Source organism: Numenius arquata, chromosome 5 (assembly GCF_964106895.1).
Source record: "Numenius arquata chromosome 5, bNumArq3.hap1.1, whole genome shotgun sequence".
Lineage (NCBI taxonomy): Eukaryota > Metazoa > Chordata > Aves > Charadriiformes > Scolopacidae > Numenius > Numenius arquata.
This window is the reverse complement of record NC_133580.1, coordinates 45,048,595-45,070,343: the sequence shown is the minus strand read 5'-3', so window position 1 is coordinate 45,070,343 and position 21,749 is coordinate 45,048,595. Positions and strand designations below refer to the sequence as shown.

The 21,749-nt window shown below is 68.6% G+C and overlaps 3 protein-coding genes across 4 annotated transcripts; 2 read left to right on the top strand and 1 right to left on the bottom strand.

The window, feature by feature from the left end:
• The first annotated feature begins 1,550 nt into the window (after positions 1 to 1,550).
• Positions 1,551 to 8,724, top strand: LOC141464660 (uncharacterized). Its single transcript, XM_074147692.1, has 14 exons — positions 1,551 to 1,636; positions 3,649 to 3,701; positions 3,785 to 3,897; positions 4,020 to 4,094; positions 4,578 to 4,718; positions 4,889 to 4,966; positions 5,160 to 5,311; positions 5,881 to 5,935; positions 6,041 to 6,115; positions 6,267 to 6,387; positions 6,512 to 7,447; positions 7,558 to 7,673; positions 8,104 to 8,161; positions 8,263 to 8,724. Exons 1-14 carry the CDS (start codon positions 1,551 to 1,553, stop codon positions 8,361 to 8,363), a joined length of 2,160 nt encoding a protein of 719 aa, XP_074003793.1. The 3' UTR covers positions 8,364 to 8,724.
• A 669-nt stretch (positions 8,725 to 9,393) lies between these two features.
• RTKN (rhotekin) lies at positions 9,394 to 19,082 on the bottom strand. 2 transcript variants are annotated; one of them, XM_074147255.1, is made up of 12 exons: positions 16,079 to 16,213; positions 13,755 to 13,954; positions 13,597 to 13,658; positions 13,380 to 13,433; positions 13,191 to 13,308; positions 12,806 to 13,030; positions 12,637 to 12,731; positions 11,949 to 12,055; positions 11,429 to 11,560; positions 11,163 to 11,328; positions 10,650 to 10,754; positions 9,394 to 9,731 (listed from the first exon to the last, which is right to left on the bottom strand). In XM_074147255.1, the coding sequence occupies exons 1-12, from the start codon at positions 16,181 to 16,183 to the stop codon at positions 9,394 to 9,396; spliced, it is 1,707 nt and encodes a 568-aa protein (XP_074003356.1). In that variant the 5' UTR covers positions 16,184 to 16,213. The 2 variants fall into 2 exon arrangements, with proteins under 2 accessions (XP_074003356.1, XP_074003355.1); XM_074147254.1 differs by lacking the exons at positions 9,394 to 9,731; positions 16,079 to 16,213 and adding exons at positions 10,272 to 10,384; positions 18,972 to 19,082.
• Positions 19,083 to 19,644: 562 nt separating this feature from the next.
• On the top strand, positions 19,645 to 21,705 carry LOC141464376 (INO80 complex subunit B-like). The gene is made up of 5 exons (XM_074147257.1): positions 19,645 to 19,717; positions 19,806 to 20,007; positions 20,156 to 20,274; positions 20,635 to 20,816; positions 21,039 to 21,705. Exons 1-5 carry the CDS (start codon positions 19,672 to 19,674, stop codon positions 21,504 to 21,506), a joined length of 1,017 nt encoding a protein of 338 aa, XP_074003358.1. The 5' UTR covers positions 19,645 to 19,671; the 3' UTR covers positions 21,507 to 21,705.
• The last annotated feature ends 44 nt before the right edge of the window (positions 21,706 to 21,749 follow it).

Genomic DNA, 21,749 nt, shown 5'->3' with positions numbered 1-21,749 from the left:
GTGTGCCCTCCAGCCTGCCCCATGTCCCAGCTCTGTCCTGTGTCCCCAGCTCTGCCCCATGTCCCCCAGCCCTGCCCCATGCCTCCCCCCACTGCCTTGTGTCCCCCAGCCCTGCCCTGTGTCCCCCAGCTCTGCCCTGTGTTCCCAGCACTGCCCTGTGTCCCCCAGACCTTCTCCCAGCCCCACAGCCCCCCCTCCCTCATGCCAGGGCCCAGTGCAGGAGCCAGGGACCCACCATGTGTCCCATCCTGTCCCCTGCCTGTGAGGTGCTGTCAGGTGCCAGCGCCCCCCCACACCCACTGCACCAGCGCTGTGTCCCCAGCCCTGGCACACCAGTGCCCGTGGGCCTCCTCTGGGACCCCCAGTACCCCCCAGGCCCTGCAAGGAGGTTGGCAAGGTGGGCACATGCCCTGGGCAGGGGGCCACAGCGGGTGGGGGGCTGATGGAAGGTTAGTGGCTGCAATGGGCTGGTAGTCATGGTGGGTTGGTGGCCACAGCAGATAGGTCCCCTTGCTGGGGGGGGCTGGGGCACATGGGACCTGGCCCTGGCCTGGAGATGCCCCCAGCCCCAAGGCCCCATTTTCCAGCTGCTGCAAATATTTTCCCTCTCTGGGGCTTTGGGATTTGGAGGCTGCGGTGACCAAATAAGGGAACGGGCCGAGCACGGCTCTGCCGGGACAGGGCAGCTGGCGCCCGACGGGGGACGGGGACGGGGGATGGGACCCCCCGATGCGAGCCTGAACCCGGGCTGAGCATCCTGCATCCCTCTCCCATACCCTGCCTACAGTCCCGGGAACTACTCCCCTGGGACCTGCACAGCACCCATGTCCCAGTGCAGGACCCCGTGTACAGCCCCCACGAGCCATTGGGACCCTGGGACCTGCACCTACACCCCCCTGGGACCCTGCACAGCTCCCACATCCCAATGTGGGAGTCGCTTCCCAGTGCTGGATCCTGGCACAGCACCCATGTCCCAGTGTGGGACCCTAGTACAGGACTCACATCCCAGTGCGGGATTCCATGTACAGCACATGTGTCCCAGCAGGGGACCCAGCACAGCACCCACGTCCCAGTGCGGGATCCTACACTGCACCCACGCCTCGGTGCGGGACCTTGCACAGCACCCACATCCAGGTGTGGGACCCGCTTCCCAGTGCTGGATCCTGGCACAGCACCCACGTCCCAGCGCGGGACCTTGCCCTGCACCCACATCCCGGCCCAGGATCCTTACACTGCACCCGTGTCTTGGCGTGGGACACGGGGACCTGCACCCATGTCACCGCGCAGGACCCTGCACAGCACCCACATGCCGGTGTGGGACCCTGCAACTCCCCCGCCACCCAGCGGGACCCAGCGCGTCCCAGTGCCGGGTGTCCCTATTGCTCCCGCGGCAGCGGGCCCCGGACCCGGCAGCGCCCCGCGTCCCCCCGCCCCGCCCGGCTGGCGCCGCCGCCGCCGCCCCGCGCCCCGCCCGGTGCCGCCCGATCCCGCCCGTGGGCGGCGGGGCCGGGGCGGGGCGGGCGCAGGGGCTGCGGGGCGGCGGGCGCGGGATGGCGGCCCCGGGGCTGGAGCGGCACCGGCTGGCGCTGCTGGCGGCCAAGGAGGACGTGGGCAATCCCCGAGCCGGGACCAACTGGTGAGGCTGGGAACGGGAACGGGAGCGGGAAGGGGCACCGGCACCGGGTACCGAGAACAGGAACGGATACCCGGCACCGGGAACAGGGCACAGGCACCGGGAATGGGAACGGGCGCCGGGTACCAGGCGTCGGCACCGGGAATTAGTACCGGCAACGGGCACCGGCATGGACAGGGCGGGCAGTGGCTCCGGGCTCAGCGAGACGCGGGCGGGGGGGGGGGGGTCCGAGACGCACCGGGCACCGGCACCGGGACGGGGGGATCCGGGGAGCACCGGGGTCCCGGTAGGGACGTGGGGCGTGGGGTGCCGGGACAGGGGGGTGCCGGAACGGGCCCGGCGACCCGGCTCTGAGCCCCACCCGCCGCTGCGCCCGCCGAGCCGCGCTGGGAACCGGGCGCCCGGTCCCGCCCCGCCCCGCCCGGTCCGCCGCCGGGCTGGGAGCGGTACTGCCGCCCGGGGCACGGCACGGCCGGGGGGGGCTACGCCGGGGGGGGCTACACCGGGGGCTGCCCCAGGGCCGGGAGCAGCACCGGGAGAAGAGCAGCCGAGCCCCGGCACCAGCTCCTGCTGCCAATTCCCAGGTGGGCAGGGTCTGGGGAAGGGGCTGGGGGCACCCAGGGGTGCCCGGGGTGGTCGGGGCGCCCTGCCCGGCTGCACCCCACGCCTGGAGGGCGGTGTGAGGCTGTGCCCCCCACCCTACCCGGGCTGCACCATGGGGGAAAGAGGAGTTCTGCCTTGCCCTGGGTTGTGGGGGTCCCGGGACTGTCCCACAGAGTTGCCAGGGGTGATGGCACCGGGGGTGCGCCAGCCCCCGTGGCCGCCCCTCGCCTCACAGCCCTGCAGCCGCACGCTGCGCTCGGCTCCGAGGCCACTGGCCGCCCGGGCACTGCCCTCTGCCCCCTGTCCCGGCCAGCATGACGTTGTGCCGGAGCTCGACTGGCCCAGGGCCAGGGCCTGTTCCTGCCCCCGGCCAGGCCTGCTGCCTGCAGCCAGCATTGACGTGCCGTGCCAGGCCATGTTGTGCCCTGCCTTGCCATGCCATACCTGGCTGTGCCGTGCCCTGCCATGCCTGGCTGTGCCATGCCACACCGTGCCATGTCATGCCGTGCCCTGCCTGTCCTGCTGTGCCATGCCCTGCCGTGCTCTGCCGTGCCCTGCTGTGCCGTGCCACGCTGCACGCCTGCCCCCGGAGCCGTGCCATGCCGTGCCGTGTCCCAGCCGATGTGGAGTGCAGCGTGCCGCCACATGCGCCTGTAATCGGAGCCATGCGGAGACAAAGAGGCAGCAGGGCCGGCGGGGAATGCCCAACCAGGGCCTCTGCCAGCGAGGGGTCCCCAGCCCCCCCCCTTGGCCTCCCAGCCCTGGGCAGGAGGTCCCGGTACAGCCAGGGGACCGGGGCTGCTTCCTGTCTCTGGGAAGGCAGGGGGAGGACAGGGCCAATGGGGGCCACTGTGTCCGGGTCTGCCTGGCTGGTGGGGAGGGGTCCCAGGTACTGGGTGAGGTGCCAGCCCGGTGCTGGGAGATGCCAGCACCGCCCCAAGGGGCTTGGGCTGGGGACAGCCCAGGGGGCCGGGGGCCGGAGGGGGCCGTGCTGCTGCGGTGCTTCCCGCAGCCCCATTGTCCCCAGGGCGGATGCTGCCGGCAGCACTTCCACGAATTCAGCCCGGGCAGACGGCACAGGGGGGGCACAGCGGGGGCACAGCAGGGGGCACTGAGGGTGCCCCTGGGCTGGCAGATCCCCAGGCTGCTCCCCCCATTCCTCCCCCAAGCTCTGCCCGGGGCAGTGCCTGGCTCCTCCAGGAGAGTGACTGCTGCTGGCCCTACTGCCCTTGGGGGGAGCACCAGCTGGCCAGCACTGCCCAGAGCGGGTTGGTGGCCACCGCCTGCCGCAGCTGGGGACATTCAAGTGGCCAGGCCGCCTGTTGTGGGTGACCTTGCAGGGACAAGGGCAGCCACCTGTGCTGCTCTGCTGGCCCTCCAACCCTAACCCCCCCTCTCCTCCCTGCCCCCAGGGCTGTCTTTGGCTATGAGAAGCACCATGACCTCAAGCTCCTGGATTCCGGAGGTAACAGGAGAGCAATGCTGAAGGGGGGGGGGTGCCAGAGGGTGCCACTGGGCCCACGCCTCCCAATCACCCTCTCCATGTAGCCGGGGGCCCGGATGAGCTGGCCGAAAAATTCTCCACCACCAGCATCATGTACGGGCTGTGCCGCATCCAAGACCCTGGCACCGGTGCTCACCGCATCGTCCTCATCAACTGGGTGAGCACAGGGCTTGGCCAGGGAAAGGGGGGGCCTCTGAACATCCTACCCCTCCACCCGTGGTCCCGGGGGACAGGGACGTGGTGCAGGGTGCCAGCATAAGCGGTGTGTCCCGGTGACAGGTCGGGGAGAAGGCACCGGAGTCCCAACGCGAGGTGTGTGCCGGGCATCTGCCCACCATCAGAGCCTTCTTTAGGGTGAGTTTATGGGGGCACGGGACTCAGTTTTCAGCCTCCCCCCCCCCCACCTTCAGGGAGGAGGGGGCTGGGGACTGGGTCCCATGCCCCCTCATGTCCTCCCCCATCCCGGCCAGCCCCGACCTTTGCTTGCTGCGCCGGGTGCATTCCTGGCTCTGCTGACTCAGACGCTGCCGTTCCCAGTTCCCAGCCTTGGCCGACGAGCTGGGGTTGTGGTTGGGCTCCCTGCCCTCCCCGGCCGGATCCTGTCCTTGCTTGGTGGGATCCTGCTCCCCCTCTGCTCCCATGTCCCAGCCCCCAGAGATCCAGCTGGGTCCTATATCTGGATCTGGCCCCCACATCTGGATCCGGCTCCACATCTGAAGCCGGCGAGCGCGTGCAAGGGAATGGCGCCAGGATTCCCTGGGGAGGCTGCAAAGCTGTTCTGTGGGGGGCCTGTGGGTGCTCAGAGGGGGGGATGACGCCATCCCGTCTCGGCGGCAGGAGGCCAGCGTGGTGCTGAGTGCCCGCCGCACCGAGGAGGTGACGCAGGAGGGGCTGAGCCGAGCACTGGCAAAGCTGGCCCCCGTCACCGCCACCGCCCTCACCAAGAGGGTGCCCCCTCCGGATGCCCAGGAGCTGGTGGTGAGTGGGGGGTCCAGGCGGGTGACATGCCTGCAGGGATGGCGACCAGCTGGGAGGGCACCTGGTGGGGCAATGGGGCTGTCACCCACCCTTCCCAGTGCCATCCTGGGGGTCCCTGTCACGGGGGGACCCGGGGGTCTGGCCCTGAGATGCCAGCTCGGTCCCCATAGGGCACTAACTACCGCAAGACCAACCCGGCGCTGGAGATCCGCCGGACCAAGCGGGACTCCTTCTGGGCCCAGGCTGAGGTGAGGGGTGGGTGGGCATGGGTGATGAGTGCATCGCCGATGACCCCCCCACCATCCCTGGGACCAGGGTTGCGGCTACTTGGCTTGGGCCGGGTGGGTGGCTGGGGGCTGAGCCCAGTGGGTCGGGGTTCCCGTGCCGAGCCCAGTGCCGAGTCCGGCGAGGGTCCCGGTGCTGAGCATGGTGCGGCCGCAGCGCGAGGAGGAGCAGCGCAAGGAGGAGGAGCGGCGGCGGGCGCTGGAGGAGCGCAAGCGCTGGGAGCGGGAGCGGATGGAGGAGGAGAGGCGGGAGGCAGCCGAGCGCGAGCTCCGCTTCAGGGAGAAGGAGCGGATGATCGAGGAGCAGCGGTGAGGGCCCACGAGCCCAGCCCCTGCACATGTTCCCACAGTGGTACCCACAGGCCCCTACACCCCACAGTGCCCCCTGCCACCCCCATCAGGACTCTGACCATGGGTTCCCATGGTGGGACACACAGCTCCCTGCACTCCCACCAGTGCCCCCAGTCTCATCAGGGCTCTGACCATGGGTTCCCATGGTGGGACTCGTAGCCCACTGCACCCCACCAATGCCCCCAGCCCCATCAGGGCTCTGACCATGGGTTCCCATGGTGGGACTCATAGCCTCCTGCACCCCACAGTGACCCCAGCCCCATTGAGGCTCTCTGACCTTGGGTTCCCACAGTGGGACTCATAGCCTCCTGTACCCCCTTGGTGCCCCCAGCCCCATTAGTGCTCTTGCCATGGGTCCCCATGGTGGGACCCACAGCCCCCTGCATCCTCAACTTCCCCATCCCTGTGCCCCCCCATCCCACATGGCTGTGAAGAGGGAGACCCACAGCAGGACCCAGAGGCTCTTGTGCCCCATGACTGTGCTCCCCATGTCCCCCATACCCTCTATACATTCCCTGCCCTTGCAGGAAGGAGCAAGCGCGGCTGGAGGCGGAGGAGCGAAGGAAGGAGAAGGCGCGATGGGTGAGTGGGGTGGCTGGGCTGGAGGTCTGGGGGAGCTGGGGGAACACGTTTCGTGAATGGGGCCACCCCGGCGTCTGGCTGCCCGGCGGTGCTCTGTTCCCACAGGAGCAGCAGCAGCGAGAGTACGAGGAGGCCATGCGGGAACGCAGCCGGCGCAGCGAGTCCATCGAGAAGGCAGCTGTGAGTGCTGGGGTCAAGCACCCCATCCTGCCCCGGGTGGCCCTGGCTGTGACCCAGTGCTACGTGGCCGTGCTGTGGGACCATGTGGCCAAGCTGTTGGGGCCACATGGCCATGCCATGGCCCCACTGACGGGTTTCTGGGTGCCGGCAGGAGGCAGCCGTCCTGGTCTCCCAGCGTTCACAGAACCCACGGGATTTCTTCCGGCAGCGGGAGCGCTCAGGATCCACCTCTGGCACCCCCCTACCTGCCTCCCCCCTCGGCACCAGGCCTGGTAGGTGCCCCCACAGTGAGGGGTGACAATGCAGGTGCTGCCTGTTGGAGGACATAGGGCAGAGGTGGAGGTCACTGCCCCCCAGCTGGGCAAGGGCAGCTACTGACCCCTCCTTGTGTCCTAGGTGCCCGGCGGCCATTCCTGCGGTACCAGCGCAGCCTGACAGAGTCAGCCTTCATCTTCCGCCAGCCGGACCCACCACCCTCACCTGGACCCCTCCAACCTGGGGCATTCAGGGCTGCACCCCCTCCCAGCCCCCGCCGACCCCAACCTCCCCTCCTGACCACTCCTACAGGGAGGGGGACCCCTCCCTGTGCCCCCACTGGGACCCCCACCGGGAGCCCCACCAGACCCACAGGGACAGGGACCCCTCCCTGTGCCCCCACCAGGACCCCCACAAGCCCCACAGGGAGGGGGCCTGCCCCCGCTGCCAGCCCCATAGGGACAAGACCCCCTTCCTGTGCCAGCATGGGAACGTCCCCCAGCCCTGTGGGTACAGGGCCCCCAACTCTGGCCAGCCCCTTAGGGACAGTCTCCCCTCCTCCCTGTGCCACCTGGAGTCCCCCCAGCCTGGCAGGGGCAGGGGCAGGGACAGGGTTCCCCCCCACCGTGCCTGGGCCAGTGCCCCTGTCCCCTGCCAGTCCCCCCAGGACGGGATGCTCCCCTGGTCCCCCTGGGTCAGGGTCCCCTGACAGCACCTGTGGGGCAGAGCCCCTGCCCCCTTCCAGCACTCCGAGGCTGGGGCCCCCCAGCAGCCCCCCTTGCCAGCCTCCCCCAGGCATCGAGGAGGCCATGACTCTGCCTCCCCCCAGCCATTCTGGCATGCCCCAAGATGAGGACGGGCCACCCCTGGACACTTTCCCTCTCCCCAGCCCCCCAGCATGGGGGTCTCCAGGACTCCTGGTGGGGCCAGGTGAGGGGGTCCCAAACCCCCGGGGGGGTTCCCCCTTGCCCGGGCTAACGCCTGCCCCAATGCCCCAGGCCGAGATTCCTCTGAGCAGCCCCAGCCCCCCACGTCTGCTGCAGGATCCGGCCCTTCCCCACCAGGAACCACAGCCAGGTGGGTGGCCAGGACCTCCCATCTGGGGCTGGGGAGGGTGGTCCCAGACCTCAGACTCCTGCCTGGGTGCTGGGGCTGGCATGGGTCTCAGCCTGCCTCTCTCCCCATAGGGTCTGTGGGGCAGACGGGGCAGGAGCCAGCCCAAGGCAACTTGGGGCATAATGGCATTGGGGGCCATGAGCAGGGTGGCTGGCCAGCCCCCTGGGAGAACACCTTCCCGGGGCAGGTACGGCACCAACTGGGCCAGTGTGGGGGGGTGGGATGTGGCCCACCTGGGTGGGGGTGGGATGGTGCTGAGGATGGGGAAGGATGATCTTGGGACACAGTGACATGGTTGGGTGGGGACAGCTGGGGGACGAGACCGGGGGGTAGTTCTGGGGCTGGGGGGGACAAGATGGGGCTTGGTGGGGGGCTGAGTAAGGAGGGGGTGATTCTAGGACTGGGTCCATGGTTGGGTGGGGGACAAGACTTGGAGGTGGTTATGGGGCTGGGGAGGGGGAGGGGACACAGGACAGGACTGGAGGCTCAGGTTGGGGGGCACAGGGCAGAGGACAAGGCTAGGGGGCCTGGAGGTGAAGGGGCTGGGGAGTCCCTTGGGTGGGGGGAGACAGGCATGGCTGGGGATCGTGGGGACCCCTCAGGGCTCTGTCTTGCAGGGGGATGAGCCTGGCGACAGCATCCTCCTGCCACAGCCCCTGCACAAAGACAAGCCAGGTACCCTCCAAAGCCCCCTACCCCTGCACCCCCCCCCCACCTCTCTACTGTCCCCTTACTCCCCCAACGGGCTCAGCCCCTGACCCTCTCTCTCTGCACAGGCTTCGCCCTGATGCTGGCCCGTGATGGCCCCCACCCACAGCTGCCCGGGGGCACCAGCCCCCCTGCCGAGGATGAGGACCTCTCTCCCCACGCCGTGTAGCTGGGGGGACCCAGCGGCCCCTCCCAGGGGGCAGATGGATGGCACCTCGGCTGCCAGTCCTGTCCCCTCCAGACACCCCTGCCCCACACACAGCAGACCCTTCCCATGGCCCTTCCCCAGCACAGCCCCACCACGCTCACCCCCAGCCCTGGGGCCGCGGCTGCAGCGCCCCCACAGCCCCACATTTGCACCCGAATAAGCAGCTTTGGGAGGCCCCCAGCCTCTGCCCCACTGGTGGTGGCACAGGGCATGGGGGGCACAGACCCCTACCCCAGGGAAGCCAGGCCCGGGACCACCTCCGCTATCCCCAGTCTCCCCCTAATCAGACACAGCAGCTGTTAAATAAATTTTTAATGCATATTAATGAGGTGGCAGCTTTGGGTCCCCAGCCCCAGGAGGGCCAGGGCTGGTCCCTGCCGGGGGGCGCTGCCCCCCCCCCCCCGGAAGGGTGGTGGGTCAGAGGCTGCAGCGGGAGCCAGGGCAGGCAGCCCCCAGGGTTAGAGGTGAGGGAAAGCACAGCTGGGGGGGACCCTGTGCACCCCCTGGGGTTAGACCCACACCCACTGTATGTGGGGGTTTGCCCTGAGCACCCACCCTGGGAGGGACCCCAGCACCCACCTTGCAATGGAAGCGGGGGCATCAGCCCCCAGCACCCACCCTGGAGGGACTCCAGTACCCACCTTGCAATAGAGTGGAGGGTGCTGCACCAGAGGCCCCCAGAACCCAGCTTGCAATGAGGGCAGGTGTGTCAACCCCCAGCACCCACCCTGGGGGGGGCAACAGCCCCCTCTAACCCTTTGGCAGGGGTCAACCCTGAGCCCACCCCGCCCCCACGCCTCCCCCCCCTCCCAGGCACAGGGTGGCAGAAATTCCAGTTTCTCCCCAAGAAAAGAAGCTGGGGCATCCAGCCCCCCCTGGGCCCAGCACCCTCCCCCCCTCAACCCCGGGGCAAGACCCCCTGCGGTGTCACCCCTCCACGGCTGCCCTGGGGGCTGGAGGGTGCCATCTTCCCCCACGAGGGTCCTGAGGCTCAGACCTGGGACTGGAGAGGGCCGGGGGGGTCATGCTCCGTGGCCGGGCTGCTGCTGCCACTGCTGGAGGAGCTGGAGCTGGGGGGCAAGGGGTGTGGGGAGGGGGCTGCCCGCCGGGGCCCCCGCCCCTTCAGGGTGCTGAGCTTGGCATCGAGGGAGAGAGTGCGGGGGCGGCCCCAGGGGCGGCGGGTGGGGGGGCTGGGGCTGCACGCCCGGCCGGAGTGCATGGGGGGCCCCTCAAAGAGGGAGAGCCACGGAGGGGTCCCTGGCACCCGGCCCCCTGCCCGCTGCGTCAGGATGTCTGTCACCGCCTCGATGTCATCGGCTGGATCAATAGCTGTGGGGAAGAGCGGGGGTCAGCCGGACCCCCCGGACCCCCACCCTGCTCTTACACCATGGGGACAGGACCATCCAACGGCCAGGCCGTGGCTGGGACATGCTCCATGGCCAAGGCAGCTGGGATGTGCCCCATGGCTGGGGTGGCTGGGACATGACCCACAGCCAAGGAGGTGCCCCACGGCCAGGATGTGTCCTGTGGCTGGGGTGTGCACTGGAGCCAGGGCAAGTGGGACGTGTCCCGTGGCTGGGACAGCTGGGATGTGCCCTAGAGTCAGGACACGCACCAGAGCCAGAGCAGCCAGGATGTGCCCCATGGCCAAGGTGGCTGGGACGTGTCCCAGAGCCGGGACAAGCCCCAGAGCCAGGGCAGCTGGGACATGTCCTGTGGCTGGGGTTCCTGGGATGTGCCCCACAGCTGGGATATGCCCCAGAGCCCAGGGCAGCCGAGATGTGCCCCATGGCCGGGCCATCCCCACTGCTGTCCCAATGGTGTCATGGGCCGTGGCGCGGTGGGCTCACCCCGCCAGCCCCCTGCCCATCACCTGTCACTGTAATAGGAGGAGAGCAGAGCCCGGATCTCCTCTGAGACGGCGTTATCCTGCAGCAGGAGCCCTTCGCAGGCGGAGGGGGGCACGGCCGGGCCAGGCAGGGCTGCAGCCGCCAGAGACAGGAGAAAAGGAGAGAGAGACAGGGGAGGGGACAGAGAGGAGCAAGAGGGAACAGAGAAAGGCAGGCGAAGGGACAGAAAGTGGTGGAGAGGAAAGAGAAGGGGCAGAAGGGCAGTGGAGAGAACAGCAGCATTAGGGAGGTGCCAGGAGGGCAGAGACAGGGCCGCTCAGCGGCAAGATAGCAGAGAGCAGAGAGGAGGGAGACAGAGGCAGAGCCCCCCCGACCGCCCCCTAGCCCCAGTGCTCACCCATCTCGTGGTAGAGCGAGCCCTGCCGGGGCAGCATGGCGGCCGGCCGGCGTGGTGGTGGCACCTCGATCCTCATCAGCTCATCACAGCACTGCTTCCACTGGCCTGGGGGCACAGGGGGGTCAGAGCTGCCAGGATGGGGTCCCACTGGGATGGGGTTTTCCTCCTGGGTGGGGGTCATGCTGGGATGGGGATCCTGCTGGGGTGGGGGTCCCACTGGGATGAGGTCCTGCTGGGACAGGATCCTGCTGGGATGAGGTCTTGCTGGGATGGGGTCCCACCGGGATGGGGTCCCGCTGGGATGGGGGTCCCACCACACTGCAGATCCTGCCGGGCTGGGGTCTTACCAGGATGGCGGTCACACTGGGCTGGGGTTCCAGAGAGCTGGGGGTCCCACCACACTAGGGAGCACCACCAGGCTGCCAGGCTGGGATCTTACTGGGCTGGGGTCCTACAGGGCTGGGGTCCCACCAGGGATGGGGATCCCTCCATGCTGTCCCTGCCCGTGCTCACTCATGTCATAGAAGTGCTGCCAGAAGGCCTCCATCCATCGCTGCGCCTCAGCCCGGCTCTCGGCCAGCAGCGTGTGGGTCACCTCCTCGCCACCGTACCGGTTGGTGACAGCCATGCCGTGGGGCTGCCCGCGCCCCTCCCGCTCTGCCGCGCGGATGCGGGTCTCCTGCAGCGGCGGCAGAAGCCCTCAGCCCCTGTAGCCCCCCGCAGCCCTCCACAGCCCAGTCAACCCCCGTAGCCCCCCATGCCCCCGACCTTGGCTGTACCTTGTTGACGGCGATGGTGAGGGCCGGCTCCAGCCCGGCCTCGGCCTCGCTGGGGTCATGGTAGCAGAGGAGGTCGGTGCCGCGCAGGACGCAGTACAGACGGGTCCCACTCTGTGCCTCGGCCCCCGGCTGCTGCCCGCAGAGCCGGCACCATCAGTGTGGTGGGCATCAGCAAGGACCATGCCGCCCTGACCCCCCAGGGTCATTCCCAGCCCCACCGGGACCCCCAGCCCCACCGCACCCTGTCCATCCCAGTGTGGGGGAACAGGGGCAGCCACCTTCCCAGCACAGGGTTCCCCCAGTCTCCGTCCCCACCGCAGTCCAGAGCTCACTGGCAGGGACTGCCAAGACCCAGCAGGCTCATGCCACCACCTATCCCCATCCCTGTCCTTGTCCCCATCACCAACCCATCCCATCCCCATCTCCATCCCTGTCCTCATCCCCAACCTATCCCTGTCCATGTCTCCATTCTCATCCCCATCCCATCACATCTCCATCCCTATCCCCATCCCATGCTCACCTGCAGCCGGAGGAAGCCACTTGTCACCGGAGTGGCCATGCAGCGGGGCTGGGCAGCCAGGCGGCAGCACATGCTGCCATAGAGGGGCAGCCAGAAGGAGCTCTCCTCTGAGGGGACACATTTGCCTGGGGTGCCTGGGCACAGACCCCCACCCACACTCCCCTCCCCACTCCCTGCCCTGCTGGGACCCCAGACCCATTTCCCCACCAACCCCAACAGGGCTGCCTCACCCCCTGCTGTGCCAAGCCCCGAGACCCCTCTCCCCACTCCACTGGGCCCCCAGACTCCTCTCCCCTCCAAACCAGCTGGGACCCCTGGACCCCTCTCCCTGACCCTGCTAGCCCTTCCCCGACTCATCTGCCCCCTGAACCATCCAGGATCCCCCCCAGACCCCTTTCTCCTCACCCCATCAAGTCCCCTAGATCCCTCCCCCCCTGCTAGCCCCCCAACTCCTCTCTCCCCCAGCCCTGACAGGACCCTATGCCTTTCTCTCCTCCCTCCATCCCATCCATTCCAGACCCCTTTCCCCAGCTCACCAGGTCCCTCCAGACACATCTTGCCCCTGGACCAGCCAAGACCCCAGATCCACCTGTCCTCCACCCCAGACTCCTCTCTTCCCACCCTGCCAGGCCCCCAGCCCCATCAGCCATGCCATGCTGTGCCATGCCATGCCATCTCATGTGCTCACCGTTGCTGGTGATGGCGAGGTCGTGGGTGCGGAAGCCATCCTGCACCTCGGCCAGGGAGAGGACGGCATGTGCCAGCAGGTGGAACTTGGGGCCCCTGGGGGGACGGCGGGTGAGGGGAGTGGAGACAACAGGGACATGGGAGGGACAAGGGTGGGATTGGGTACTCACGGCACACTGGGGGCCGGCAGGAGGAGGGGGCCGGTGCCCCCGTTACCCGGGGGGCTGCTGGGAGCCCCATCCATGGCGGCGCGCACCCGTTTGCCGGAGGAGCGTCCCAGGGAGGTGCTGAGGCGGGTGGCCAGCTTCCTGGGTGTGCTGCCCTGTGCCGACCCCCCCGCCAGCCCCGCGCTGTACAGCTCCACTTTCAACTCAAAGTCGGGACCGGCCTCCGAGCTGGGGGGGTACACAGGGTGGCCATGATCGAGGGGCATCCTGCCCCAGGACCCTTTGTGCCACCCCACAGCCACAGGGTCTCCCCAGAGGGAGGCAGGGGAGGGCAGGGGTCCCCCTGGGGGGGAACAGGGGTCCCCCCGGGATGGTTGCACCCACTCACAAGAGGACGGCACTCTCAAAGCAGATGTCAGTGAGGGTCCGGTCCACCAGCACCATGGGGGTGTCGTGGATCTCCGCTCCCAGCTGCAGCAGGCAGAAGACAGCGCAGCGGTGCAGCTCTTTGGGGATGGGGAGGGGATGTCAGGCGGGTGGGGGGCAGAAGAATAGCCCCCCCTGCACCCCCACTCACCTCCCTTGTTCCTAAAGTACTCCGTGTCCTTCCACATCAGCGGGATGCGCAGGTCTGCGGGTGGGGAGGTGGGCGGTGAGGTGGGGCTGAGCACCCCCCTGAGACAGCCCCACGGGCTGCCTGCACCCAGGGACCTCCCGCCAGCCCTCCACTATGGCAGGGTTTGCAGAGGGCGGTGCTCCCCCTGGGGGGGGCAAAGCTGGTGGGACCCCTGTACCTGAGATACAGACAGTTCCCCGACAGGGTAGGCGCTCGTCTGTGGGGCCGGCATCTGAGGGGCTGCAGGGGAAGAGAGGAATGGGGGGCTGTGACAGCTGCCCCACCATCTTCCCCCGCGGCCCCATCCCCGGCCCCCCCAAGCCCGGGGGTGCTCACCGCCTGGTCGTCCGCCGCAGCACCTGCGCCTCCTTCCTGCGCTGCAGCTCGGCCATGTAAGCCAGGACGCGGCTGTTGCAGACCAGGAGGCTCTTGGCGGCCTCCAGCGCCTGCTCCCGCCGGCTGCAGGCGGCCAGCAGCTTGCAGGCCCCCTCCCGCAGCCGCAGCTCCCGCTCCATCTTCTGCTGGATCTCCGTATCCTGCGGGGAAAAGGGGGGGACGGGGACACGGGTGTAGGGGTTGTCCCTTCCCTGCCTTCGGTGTCTTCAGCCCCAGAGTGGGGCTGCCTGGGGGGCCACGGAGTGACCCGGCCACCCCCAGCTCTGCACCCCTGGGGGGGGTTCCCAGCTGCACACACATGGGGGGGTCCCAGCTGTGCAGACTTCAGGGGGTCCCAGCTATGCACTCCTGGGGGGGTCCCAGCCACAAATATATTGGGGGGGGGGTCCTAGCCATACACCCACTGGCTGAGGGGGGTCCCAGCCATGCACCCCTGGGAGGGTCCCAGCCACACATGCCAGCTTGGGGGGGGTCCAGCCATGCACCCCTGGGTCAGCACAGCTCGAGGTGCCCAGCCCAGGTCCGAGTGCAGAGAGGGAACACCACCCCACACAGCAGGGGCCAGTCCCCATGGTGACCTCTGTCACCTCCCCAGCCCAAACCAGCTTTTGCTTCAGCCCCCAAATAAACACCCTGTGTGTCCCCCAGGACCACGCAGCTGCTGGCTCCTCCCACCCCCCCCTCAGTCATCTGCTGGGGCCCAGGATCTCATGCACCCCACAGATACACCAGGCATCCCACAAATGTGCCATGTATCCCACAAATACATTGTGTACCCCACAAGGGAACCACACACCCCACAGATTTGCCACACATCCCCCACATGTGCCACACACCCCACAGATACATAATCCTGTGGGGCAACCACGCACCCCACAGATAAACCATGTACCCCACACGTATATCATGTACCCCACAGCAGAGCCGTGCACCCCACAAATGTGCTATGCACCCCCCAGATACATCATGTACCCCACAGGGGAGTCACGTACCCCACAGATACTCCATGTACCCCATGGATGTGCCACACACCCCACAGATACATCAAGCATGCCACAAATGTGCCACGCACCCCACAAATACATCATGTACCCCACAGGGGAACTATGCCCCCCATGGACACATCGTATACCCCATAGGGGAATGGCACGCCCCACAAATACAGCATGCACCCCACAGATGTGCCACGGACCCCACCCCAAAGATTTGCCATGCATCCCCCAGATGTGCCATGCACCCCACAGATACTTAGAGCGTCCTATGGGGCAACCACGCATCTCACAGATAAACCATGCACCCCACAGATACATCATAGACCCCACAGATTTGTCATGCACCCCACAGATACATCATGTACCCCACGGGGGAGCCACGTACCCCCCAGACACACCATGCATCCTACAAATGTGTCACACACTCCATGTGCGCGTACCCCACGTCCCCAATATGGGGTCCACCGTGTACCCCACGAGGGAATGACATAGCCCACAGATAGACCATGTGCCCCATGGACATGCCATGCATCTCCCGGATGTGCCACGTGCCCCACAAATATGTCATGTACCCCACAGATAAAGCCCGTACCCCACAGATGCATCATGTACCCCACAGGAGAACAGCACACCACATCAATAAACTGTGCCCCCCACGGATGTGCCACACACCCCACAGATTTGCCATGCATCCCCCAGACATGCCACATGCCCCATGGATACATCATGTACCCCACAGGGGAACCACGTGCCCCACGGATGCACCACGCACCCCCCAGATTTGCCACGCACCCCCCAGATGTGCCATATACCCCCAGGCACAACAGACACCCCCAGCCTCCGCCCCCCCTAGCCCCCCAACTCACTGCTGGTACCGGTTGCTGCTCCATTCCAGTACCAGCTGCTGCCTGCACCCCCCGCACTGCCTGCACCCCCCCGGGCCCCCTGCCCATGGAGCTGCAGTGACGTCACCGCCTGCTATAAATAACCCCGAGCAGCGGGCGGGGGGGGGGGCGGCAACCGGGAACTCGCACCCCCTCCCAGGACCACCCCCCCCAGTCCTACCGGGGACCCCCCCAGGTGGGATATGGGGGGATGCTCCCCCCAAGGAGAGGATCAGTGGGGAGCGCTCTCCACCTTCCTGGGACCCCAGGGACCCCCCAGACACCCAGACTCCAAGGAACCCCAGGGTCCAAGAGTTCAGGGGGTCTCAGGGGGTCCTGGAGTGGGGGGGGGGGGGGGGGGCGTCCCCCCCAATTCCCCAATTCCTACCTGCAGGCTAATGGCGATCTGACGGATATAGAGCATGTTGAGATCTTCCAGGATCCGCAGCTTCTCCTGCATCTGAAGGCGTTGCCCCCTCCCTGCCACCTCCATCGGGACCACCGGGACCCCCCCGGTTATTCTGGGGGGGCTGGGGGGGGTGGGGGGGCTTTCCCGCATCCACCCCGGCTCCCCACCCGTGGACCCCACTGCATCCAGCGCCGTCAGGAGTCGGGTCTTTCTGCCCCCCCACCCCACAGCTGCAGAGAGAAAAGGGCCCTTTCATCGGCCCCCTCCCGGGTACCGGCTGCTTCCCCCCCCCCTCCCCACCGGGTACCAGCCGCCCCCTCCCGCTGAACAACCGGACACTGTGCGGGAAAGGGCAGCGGGGGCGGCTGGGGGGGAGGGGAGAGGGATGGGGGTGCAGGGGATGGGATAAGGGGTGCAGGGTGTGGAGTGCAGGGAGGGTACATGGGGTGCTGTGTATGGGGTGCAGGGACAGGCCGGGGTGCAGCGGACAGGATGGGGTGCACGGCTTGGGGTGCAGGGATAGGACAAGGGGTGCAGGGGTTGGGGTGCAGAGGATGGGGGACAGGGACAGGAGAAGGGGCACAGGAGGTGGGGTGCCCGGATGGGACAAGGGGTGCAGGGACAAGAGAAGGGGTGCAGGGGACAGAGGGGCTGGAGAAGGGGAGCGGAAGGGGGATGGGGTGCAGAGACGGGACAAGAGATACTGGGGACAGGAAAAGGGGGGTTTGGGATGTGGGACAAGGGACAGGGTGCGGGGATGGGACAAAAGGCACAAGGACAGGATGAGAGGTGCAGGGGACAGGATGGGGTGCAGAGGATGGGACAAGGGGTGCAGGCGACAGGGGACCCCTCAGGGGACAAGGGGTACAGAGAATGGGGTGCAGGGACAGGAGACGGGGTGCTGGGGATGAGGGACAAGGGGTGCTGGGACAAGATGGGGTGCAAGGGACAAGGAGACAGGGGACAGGACAAGGGTGCTAGGGATGGGGTGCAGGGACGAGACAAGGGGTGCAGAGCTTCGGGTGCAGCAGACAGGGTGTGGGGCACAGGACAGGGTTCAGGGGAGGGGGTGCAGGGACAGGACAGGGGGTGCCGGAGATGGGGTGCGGGGACGGGAGGGGTTTCAGGGGACAAGACAAGGGGTGCAGGGGACAGGACGAGACAAGGGGAGAAGGGGCTGGGGGCAGCAGGGAGGGAGGCAGAAGGCAGGGGGGGCAAGGACGGGACGGGACGGGGGGTGCCGAGGACGGGGACCGGTTCAGGCTGAGGACGGGGGGGTCGGATCGGGGTGCGGGGAGGCGACGGAGCACCGGGACAGGCGGGGGGCGCATGGAAGTGGGGGGCAGGGTCCCGGTACCGGTACCCCCCTCATCCGTCCCCCTGCCGGCCCCGGTGCCGGCCGCCGCCCCCTACCGGCCCCGGTGGGCGCAGCAGCGCGAGCCAACCCCCTCCCTCCTCCCCGGTACCTTCCGCCGCTCCCGCTCCGCTGCTCCGCCGCGCCGCGCACAGGAAGGCGGCGGCCGCCCGCCCTCCCGCCCCCGGCCCGCCTCCCCCCCCCTTCACCACCACCCTCCCTCGGCCATTCCTCCGCCGGCTCCGCTTACAGGGGCCGCCCCCCCGCCCGCCCCCACCCACGGCGGGACCGACGGCAACGGCGGCTCCGGGATACCGGGGCTGGGGGGGTGGGCGCGGCGGCGGGGCGCCCCCTACCGGCGCGACACCCCGCCGTGTGTGCACCGGGACCCCTCCACGTGTGCACTGAGACCCTGCAATGTGCAGATGGCACTGGGGGAACTGGGACCCCACTCCGTGTGCACCGGGACCCCTCTTATATCTGGCAGCTGGTACCGGAGAAACCGGGACCGCACCCCCCCAAGTGTATCAGGACCTCCCTGTGTGCACCGGGATGCCCCGAGTGCACCGGGAGCCCTGTGCATGCACCGGGAAGCCCCTGCCCCGAGTGTACCAGGATCCCTCCCGTGCACCAGGACCCCCCCTCGAGTACACTGGGACACGCATCCGTGTTCACCGGGACCCCTGTGTGTACTCCGTGACACACCCCCCGCTGGTGAACCGGGATGCCCCGTGTGCACCGGAACCCCCCCTGGGTACACTGGGACACCCCTCCCCCCCCAAATGCACCCTGACCCCCCCATGTGCAGCCAGTACTGGGGAAAATGGGACCCTCCCCTTGAGTGCACCAGGATCCCCCCGTGAGCTCTGGTGACCCCCCCAAAATGCAGACGGTACCGTGGGAACTGGGACACCCCACTATGTGCACTGGGCCCCCTCCCGAGTGCACCAGGGAACCTGCCCATGCACAGCCGATACTGGGGGGACCAGCCCCCCCCCCCCCCCCCGAGTGCATTAAGACCCCCCTTGGATGCACCAACCCCCCCTGTGCCTCGTGCCCAGCCGGGGACCACGTGCCACGTGCCCGGCAGGGTCAAGGGTCCCTCTCTGTTGTCCTGTGGCCCCTGCCCCGATGGAGCCCACGAGGGGTCCCGGTGCAGATCCAGCCCTCGTCGGGTGCCAGTTCCCTCTGCCCCACACCAGCCCCCAGCCCTGGAACCCCCCCCAGGCAGCAGTAGGGTAGGAGCTGGGGGGGGCCGGGGCCACGGTCCCGCCGCGCCAGCCTGGCACGCTGCCGGCAGCGAGGGCGGCCATGCCGGGGGCACGGGCGCTTCCCGCTCTGCCGGGGCGAGAGCCGGCTGGCGTGGCGGGAAATCCCGGCTGGGCCGGTGGCGGCCGGTGCTGCCGGCGGGACGGGCAGGACGGGCGGGACGAGGGCAGTGGGTGCCAAGGTGAAGGGGAGCGGCTGCCCGCCTGCGCAGCCTGGCTGCCGGTGGCGGCGGCTGTACCGGTGCCGTACCTGCGGGGAGTCGGCCAGGAGGCTGAGCCGGCATCGACCGCGGCGGATCTCCATCTCCAGGGCCGAGCCACGGGCCACCGTCACCCGGCTCTGCTGGTTGCGGCAAAACATTGTGCCGGTGCCTGCTTCCCGGGACGCTCCGGCTCCCGCGGGAACTTTCCTGGGCTCCGAGCCCGGAGCAAACCCCTCCCTGAGGCTGCCGCACCTGGCGGGGGGGGGTGGGCGGGAGAGGCGGGAGGCACCGGGAAGCACCGATCCCGACCCGTGCGGCTGCAGGGAGCACCAGGATGCCCGGCGGCAGCCGGAGCGGGGCCGGGGCTGGCAGCGGGGCTGGTACCGGGTGGCTCCTGGCACGGGCAGGACAATGGCCGGAGTCAGCGCAAGCAGCTGCGGGGACATCGGGGGGGAAGTGTGGGGGGTGTCATGGTGGGGGGGGGTGTGTGGGGGTTGCACGTGCCAATGCAGCTGCCTGCACGCCCCGGCGGCACGCGCTGCCCGCGCGGAAACCGCCGCCGCGGGCCCAAAAGGCCCGCGGCGGCGGTTTCCGCGCGGGCAGCGCACCTCCCCTTGCCCACTTCAAAGATGGCGACGCCGGCGTCACGCCGCCCACACTGGGCGCGTTCCGCCGCGCCGGGCGGAAGTGGGTCCGTTCTGGAACTGGTTCCCCCACACGGCGGGACGCCAGCAGCGGTATCGCCGGATGAGCAAGGCCTGGCGGCGCGGCAGGATGGAGGGCGGCGAGCACGGTGAGGAGTGGCCCGGGTCCCGGGCTAGGGGCCGGTGGCGGGTCCCCGGCCCGGGTTTGACGGCTGCGTGTGTCTGTGTCCCCCGTAGGAGAGGAGGCCGAGGCGGGCGGCGGGCACGGCTCCCACAAGAAGAAGCACAAGAAGCACAAGAAGAAGCACAAGAAGAAGCACCACCATGAGGCGGCGGGGCCGCCGCCGCCTCCCCCGGCCCCCGAGCCCGCCGCCGGCCTGCGCAAGCCCCAGCTCAAGCTCAAGATCAAGCTGGGGGGGCAGATCCTGGGCACCAAGAGGTGAGGGGGGCCCGGCCGGCCTCTTCCCCCACCCCTTGCTTGGACACCTGTCCCCATGTCCCAGCCTCGCTGGGACTGGGCAGCGTCCCTCATGCCCCAGTTGGCTCCATCCCGGCCTCGTGGGCCACCCCGCACTCTCTCTCTGCAGCGTGCCAACCTTCACGGTTGTCCCCGAGGCACCGCGCTCGCCCTCCCCGCTGATGGTGGTGGATGAGGAGGAGGAGCCCACGGAGGGGGTGCCCATCGAGCAGTACCGGGCCTGGCTGGGTGAGCCCTGGGGGCAGCAATAGGCATACAGGGGGCAATGCCAGGACAGGGGGGCTCCAAGAGGGGGTTGGCTGTAGGGGAGGGTGGTGGGGAGCCTTGGAAGGTTGGAGCAGAAGGAGGAGCCTGCAGGGATGCTCTGGTCCCTTCTAAATGGGCTGTGGGTCCTGCCATGCCCCCCGTGCTGGGGCAGGCTAAGCAGCACCTGGTGCCCTACGGAGGGGACAGACATGGTTCCCACAGCCTGGCCCTGCTGCCTGGGGTGGCATGAGTCGCTCTATCACAGCTTTAGGGGCAGCCTGACCCCGGGATGGAGTGACCCCACTCCCCAGTGACTCTTCTACTCCCCTCTGCCCGGCCCAGATGAGGACAGCAACCTGGACCCCTCACCCCTGCCAGACCTGGACTCAGAGAGCTGCTTTCCTGCCCGTGAAGAGGAGGAGGAGGAGGAAGAGCGCTGGCTCGATGCCCTGGAGAAGGGTGAGCTGGACGACAACGGGGAGCTCAAGAAGGAGGTGGATGAGTCCCTGCTGACAGCCCGACAGGTGAGGGGGTCAGGGAGGGGGCCATGGAGCCACCTAGGGCAGGGCTGAGGGGTGCAGCCTGGGCTGCTGGGGCTGTGGGGCTGGTGGCCCAAGCGCCGGGCTGCCCACTCAGGTGAGATGGGGTGCTGTAGAGGCCCCAGAACTGGTGGGGGGGAGTGGGTTGGAGCCCTTGGAGGGGCAGGGAGGGCCAGGGTTGCGACAGTGCCCCCTATGCCCCCGCAGAAAGCCCTCCTGCACAAGCAGCAGAGCCAGCCGCTGCTGGAGCTGCCCATGGGCTACAAGGCGAAGGAGCTGACAGAGGAGATGCTGGTGAAGCGGGAGGAGAGGGCCCGCAAGCGGCGCCTGCAGGCAGCCAAGAAGGCAGAGGAGAACAAGAACCAGACCATCGAGCGCCTGACCAAGACCAACAAGGCCAAGGTGAAGACGCTGCGGGAGCGCAAGGCCAAGCAGGCCCCCTGCCCCGTTGTCCACTACTGCAATGCCATCGACCGCATCACCGTCTCCTTCCCGGCCGGCATGGCCCTGCCACTGCTGCCCGCGCCAGCCCCCGCCATGCCGCCCCCCGTCGTCCTCTGCGGCGTCGCTGGCTGCTCCAACCACAAGCGCTACTCCTGCTCCCGCACCGGCCTGCCCCTCTGCAGCCTGGCCTGCTACAGGAGGAACCTCCAGCTGCAGGAGGCCGCGGCCTAGGCCGGGGAGGGACTTGAGGAGGGGGGACAGGCCCCTCCACCACGGACAGAGGGGGCTGGGGCTGTGGGGCGGCCCCAGCCGGGACTGAGGGCATTCCGGGGCAGTGGGGGAAGGGGTACCGGGAGTGGGGGGCGGGGCTGGTCCCGCGGTGGTGCCGCTGCCCGGTGCTGCGGAGCTGATTAAAGGCTGCTGGGAAAGGAGCCGTGTGTGGGTCCGCCGGGACGGGGGAACAGACCGACACCC

What these genes read in the sequence shown, in the direction of transcription:
- LOC141464660 (XM_074147692.1), top strand. Translation starts at nt 1,551, where the DNA reads ATGGCGGCCCCGGGGCTGGAGCGGCACCGGCTGGCGCTGCTGGCGGCC. An exon ending in CCATCAGAGCCTTCTTTAGG is followed by an intron (nt 4,095 to 4,577) that starts GTGAGTTTATGG and finishes TCTCGGCGGCAG; the next exon opens with GAGGCCAGCGTGGTGCTGAG. An exon ending in CCCCCTCGGCACCAGGCCTG is followed by an intron (nt 6,388 to 6,511) that starts GTAGGTGCCCCC and finishes CTTGTGTCCTAG; the next exon opens with GTGCCCGGCGGCCATTCCTG.
- RTKN (XM_074147255.1), bottom strand. Translation starts at nt 16,183, where the DNA reads ATGGAGGTGGCAGGGAGGGGGCAACGCCTTCAGATGCAGGAGAAGCTG. An exon ending in AGATCGCCATTAGCCTGCAG is followed by an intron (nt 13,955 to 16,078) that starts GTAGGAATTGGG and finishes TTTTCCCCGCAG; the next exon opens with GATACGGAGATCCAGCAGAA. An exon ending in TTTGAGAGTGCCGTCCTCTT is followed by an intron (nt 13,031 to 13,190) that starts GTGAGTGGGTGC and finishes GTACCCCCCCAG; the next exon opens with CTCGGAGGCCGGTCCCGACT.
- LOC141464376 (XM_074147257.1), top strand. Translation starts at nt 19,672, where the DNA reads ATGAGCAAGGCCTGGCGGCGCGGCAGGATGGAGGGCGGCGAGCACG. An exon ending in GCAGTACCGGGCCTGGCTGG is followed by an intron (nt 20,275 to 20,634) that starts GTGAGCCCTGGG and finishes TGCCCGGCCCAG; the next exon opens with ATGAGGACAGCAACCTGGAC. An exon ending in CCCTGCTGACAGCCCGACAG is followed by an intron (nt 20,817 to 21,038) that starts GTGAGGGGGTCA and finishes ATGCCCCCGCAG; the next exon opens with AAAGCCCTCCTGCACAAGCA.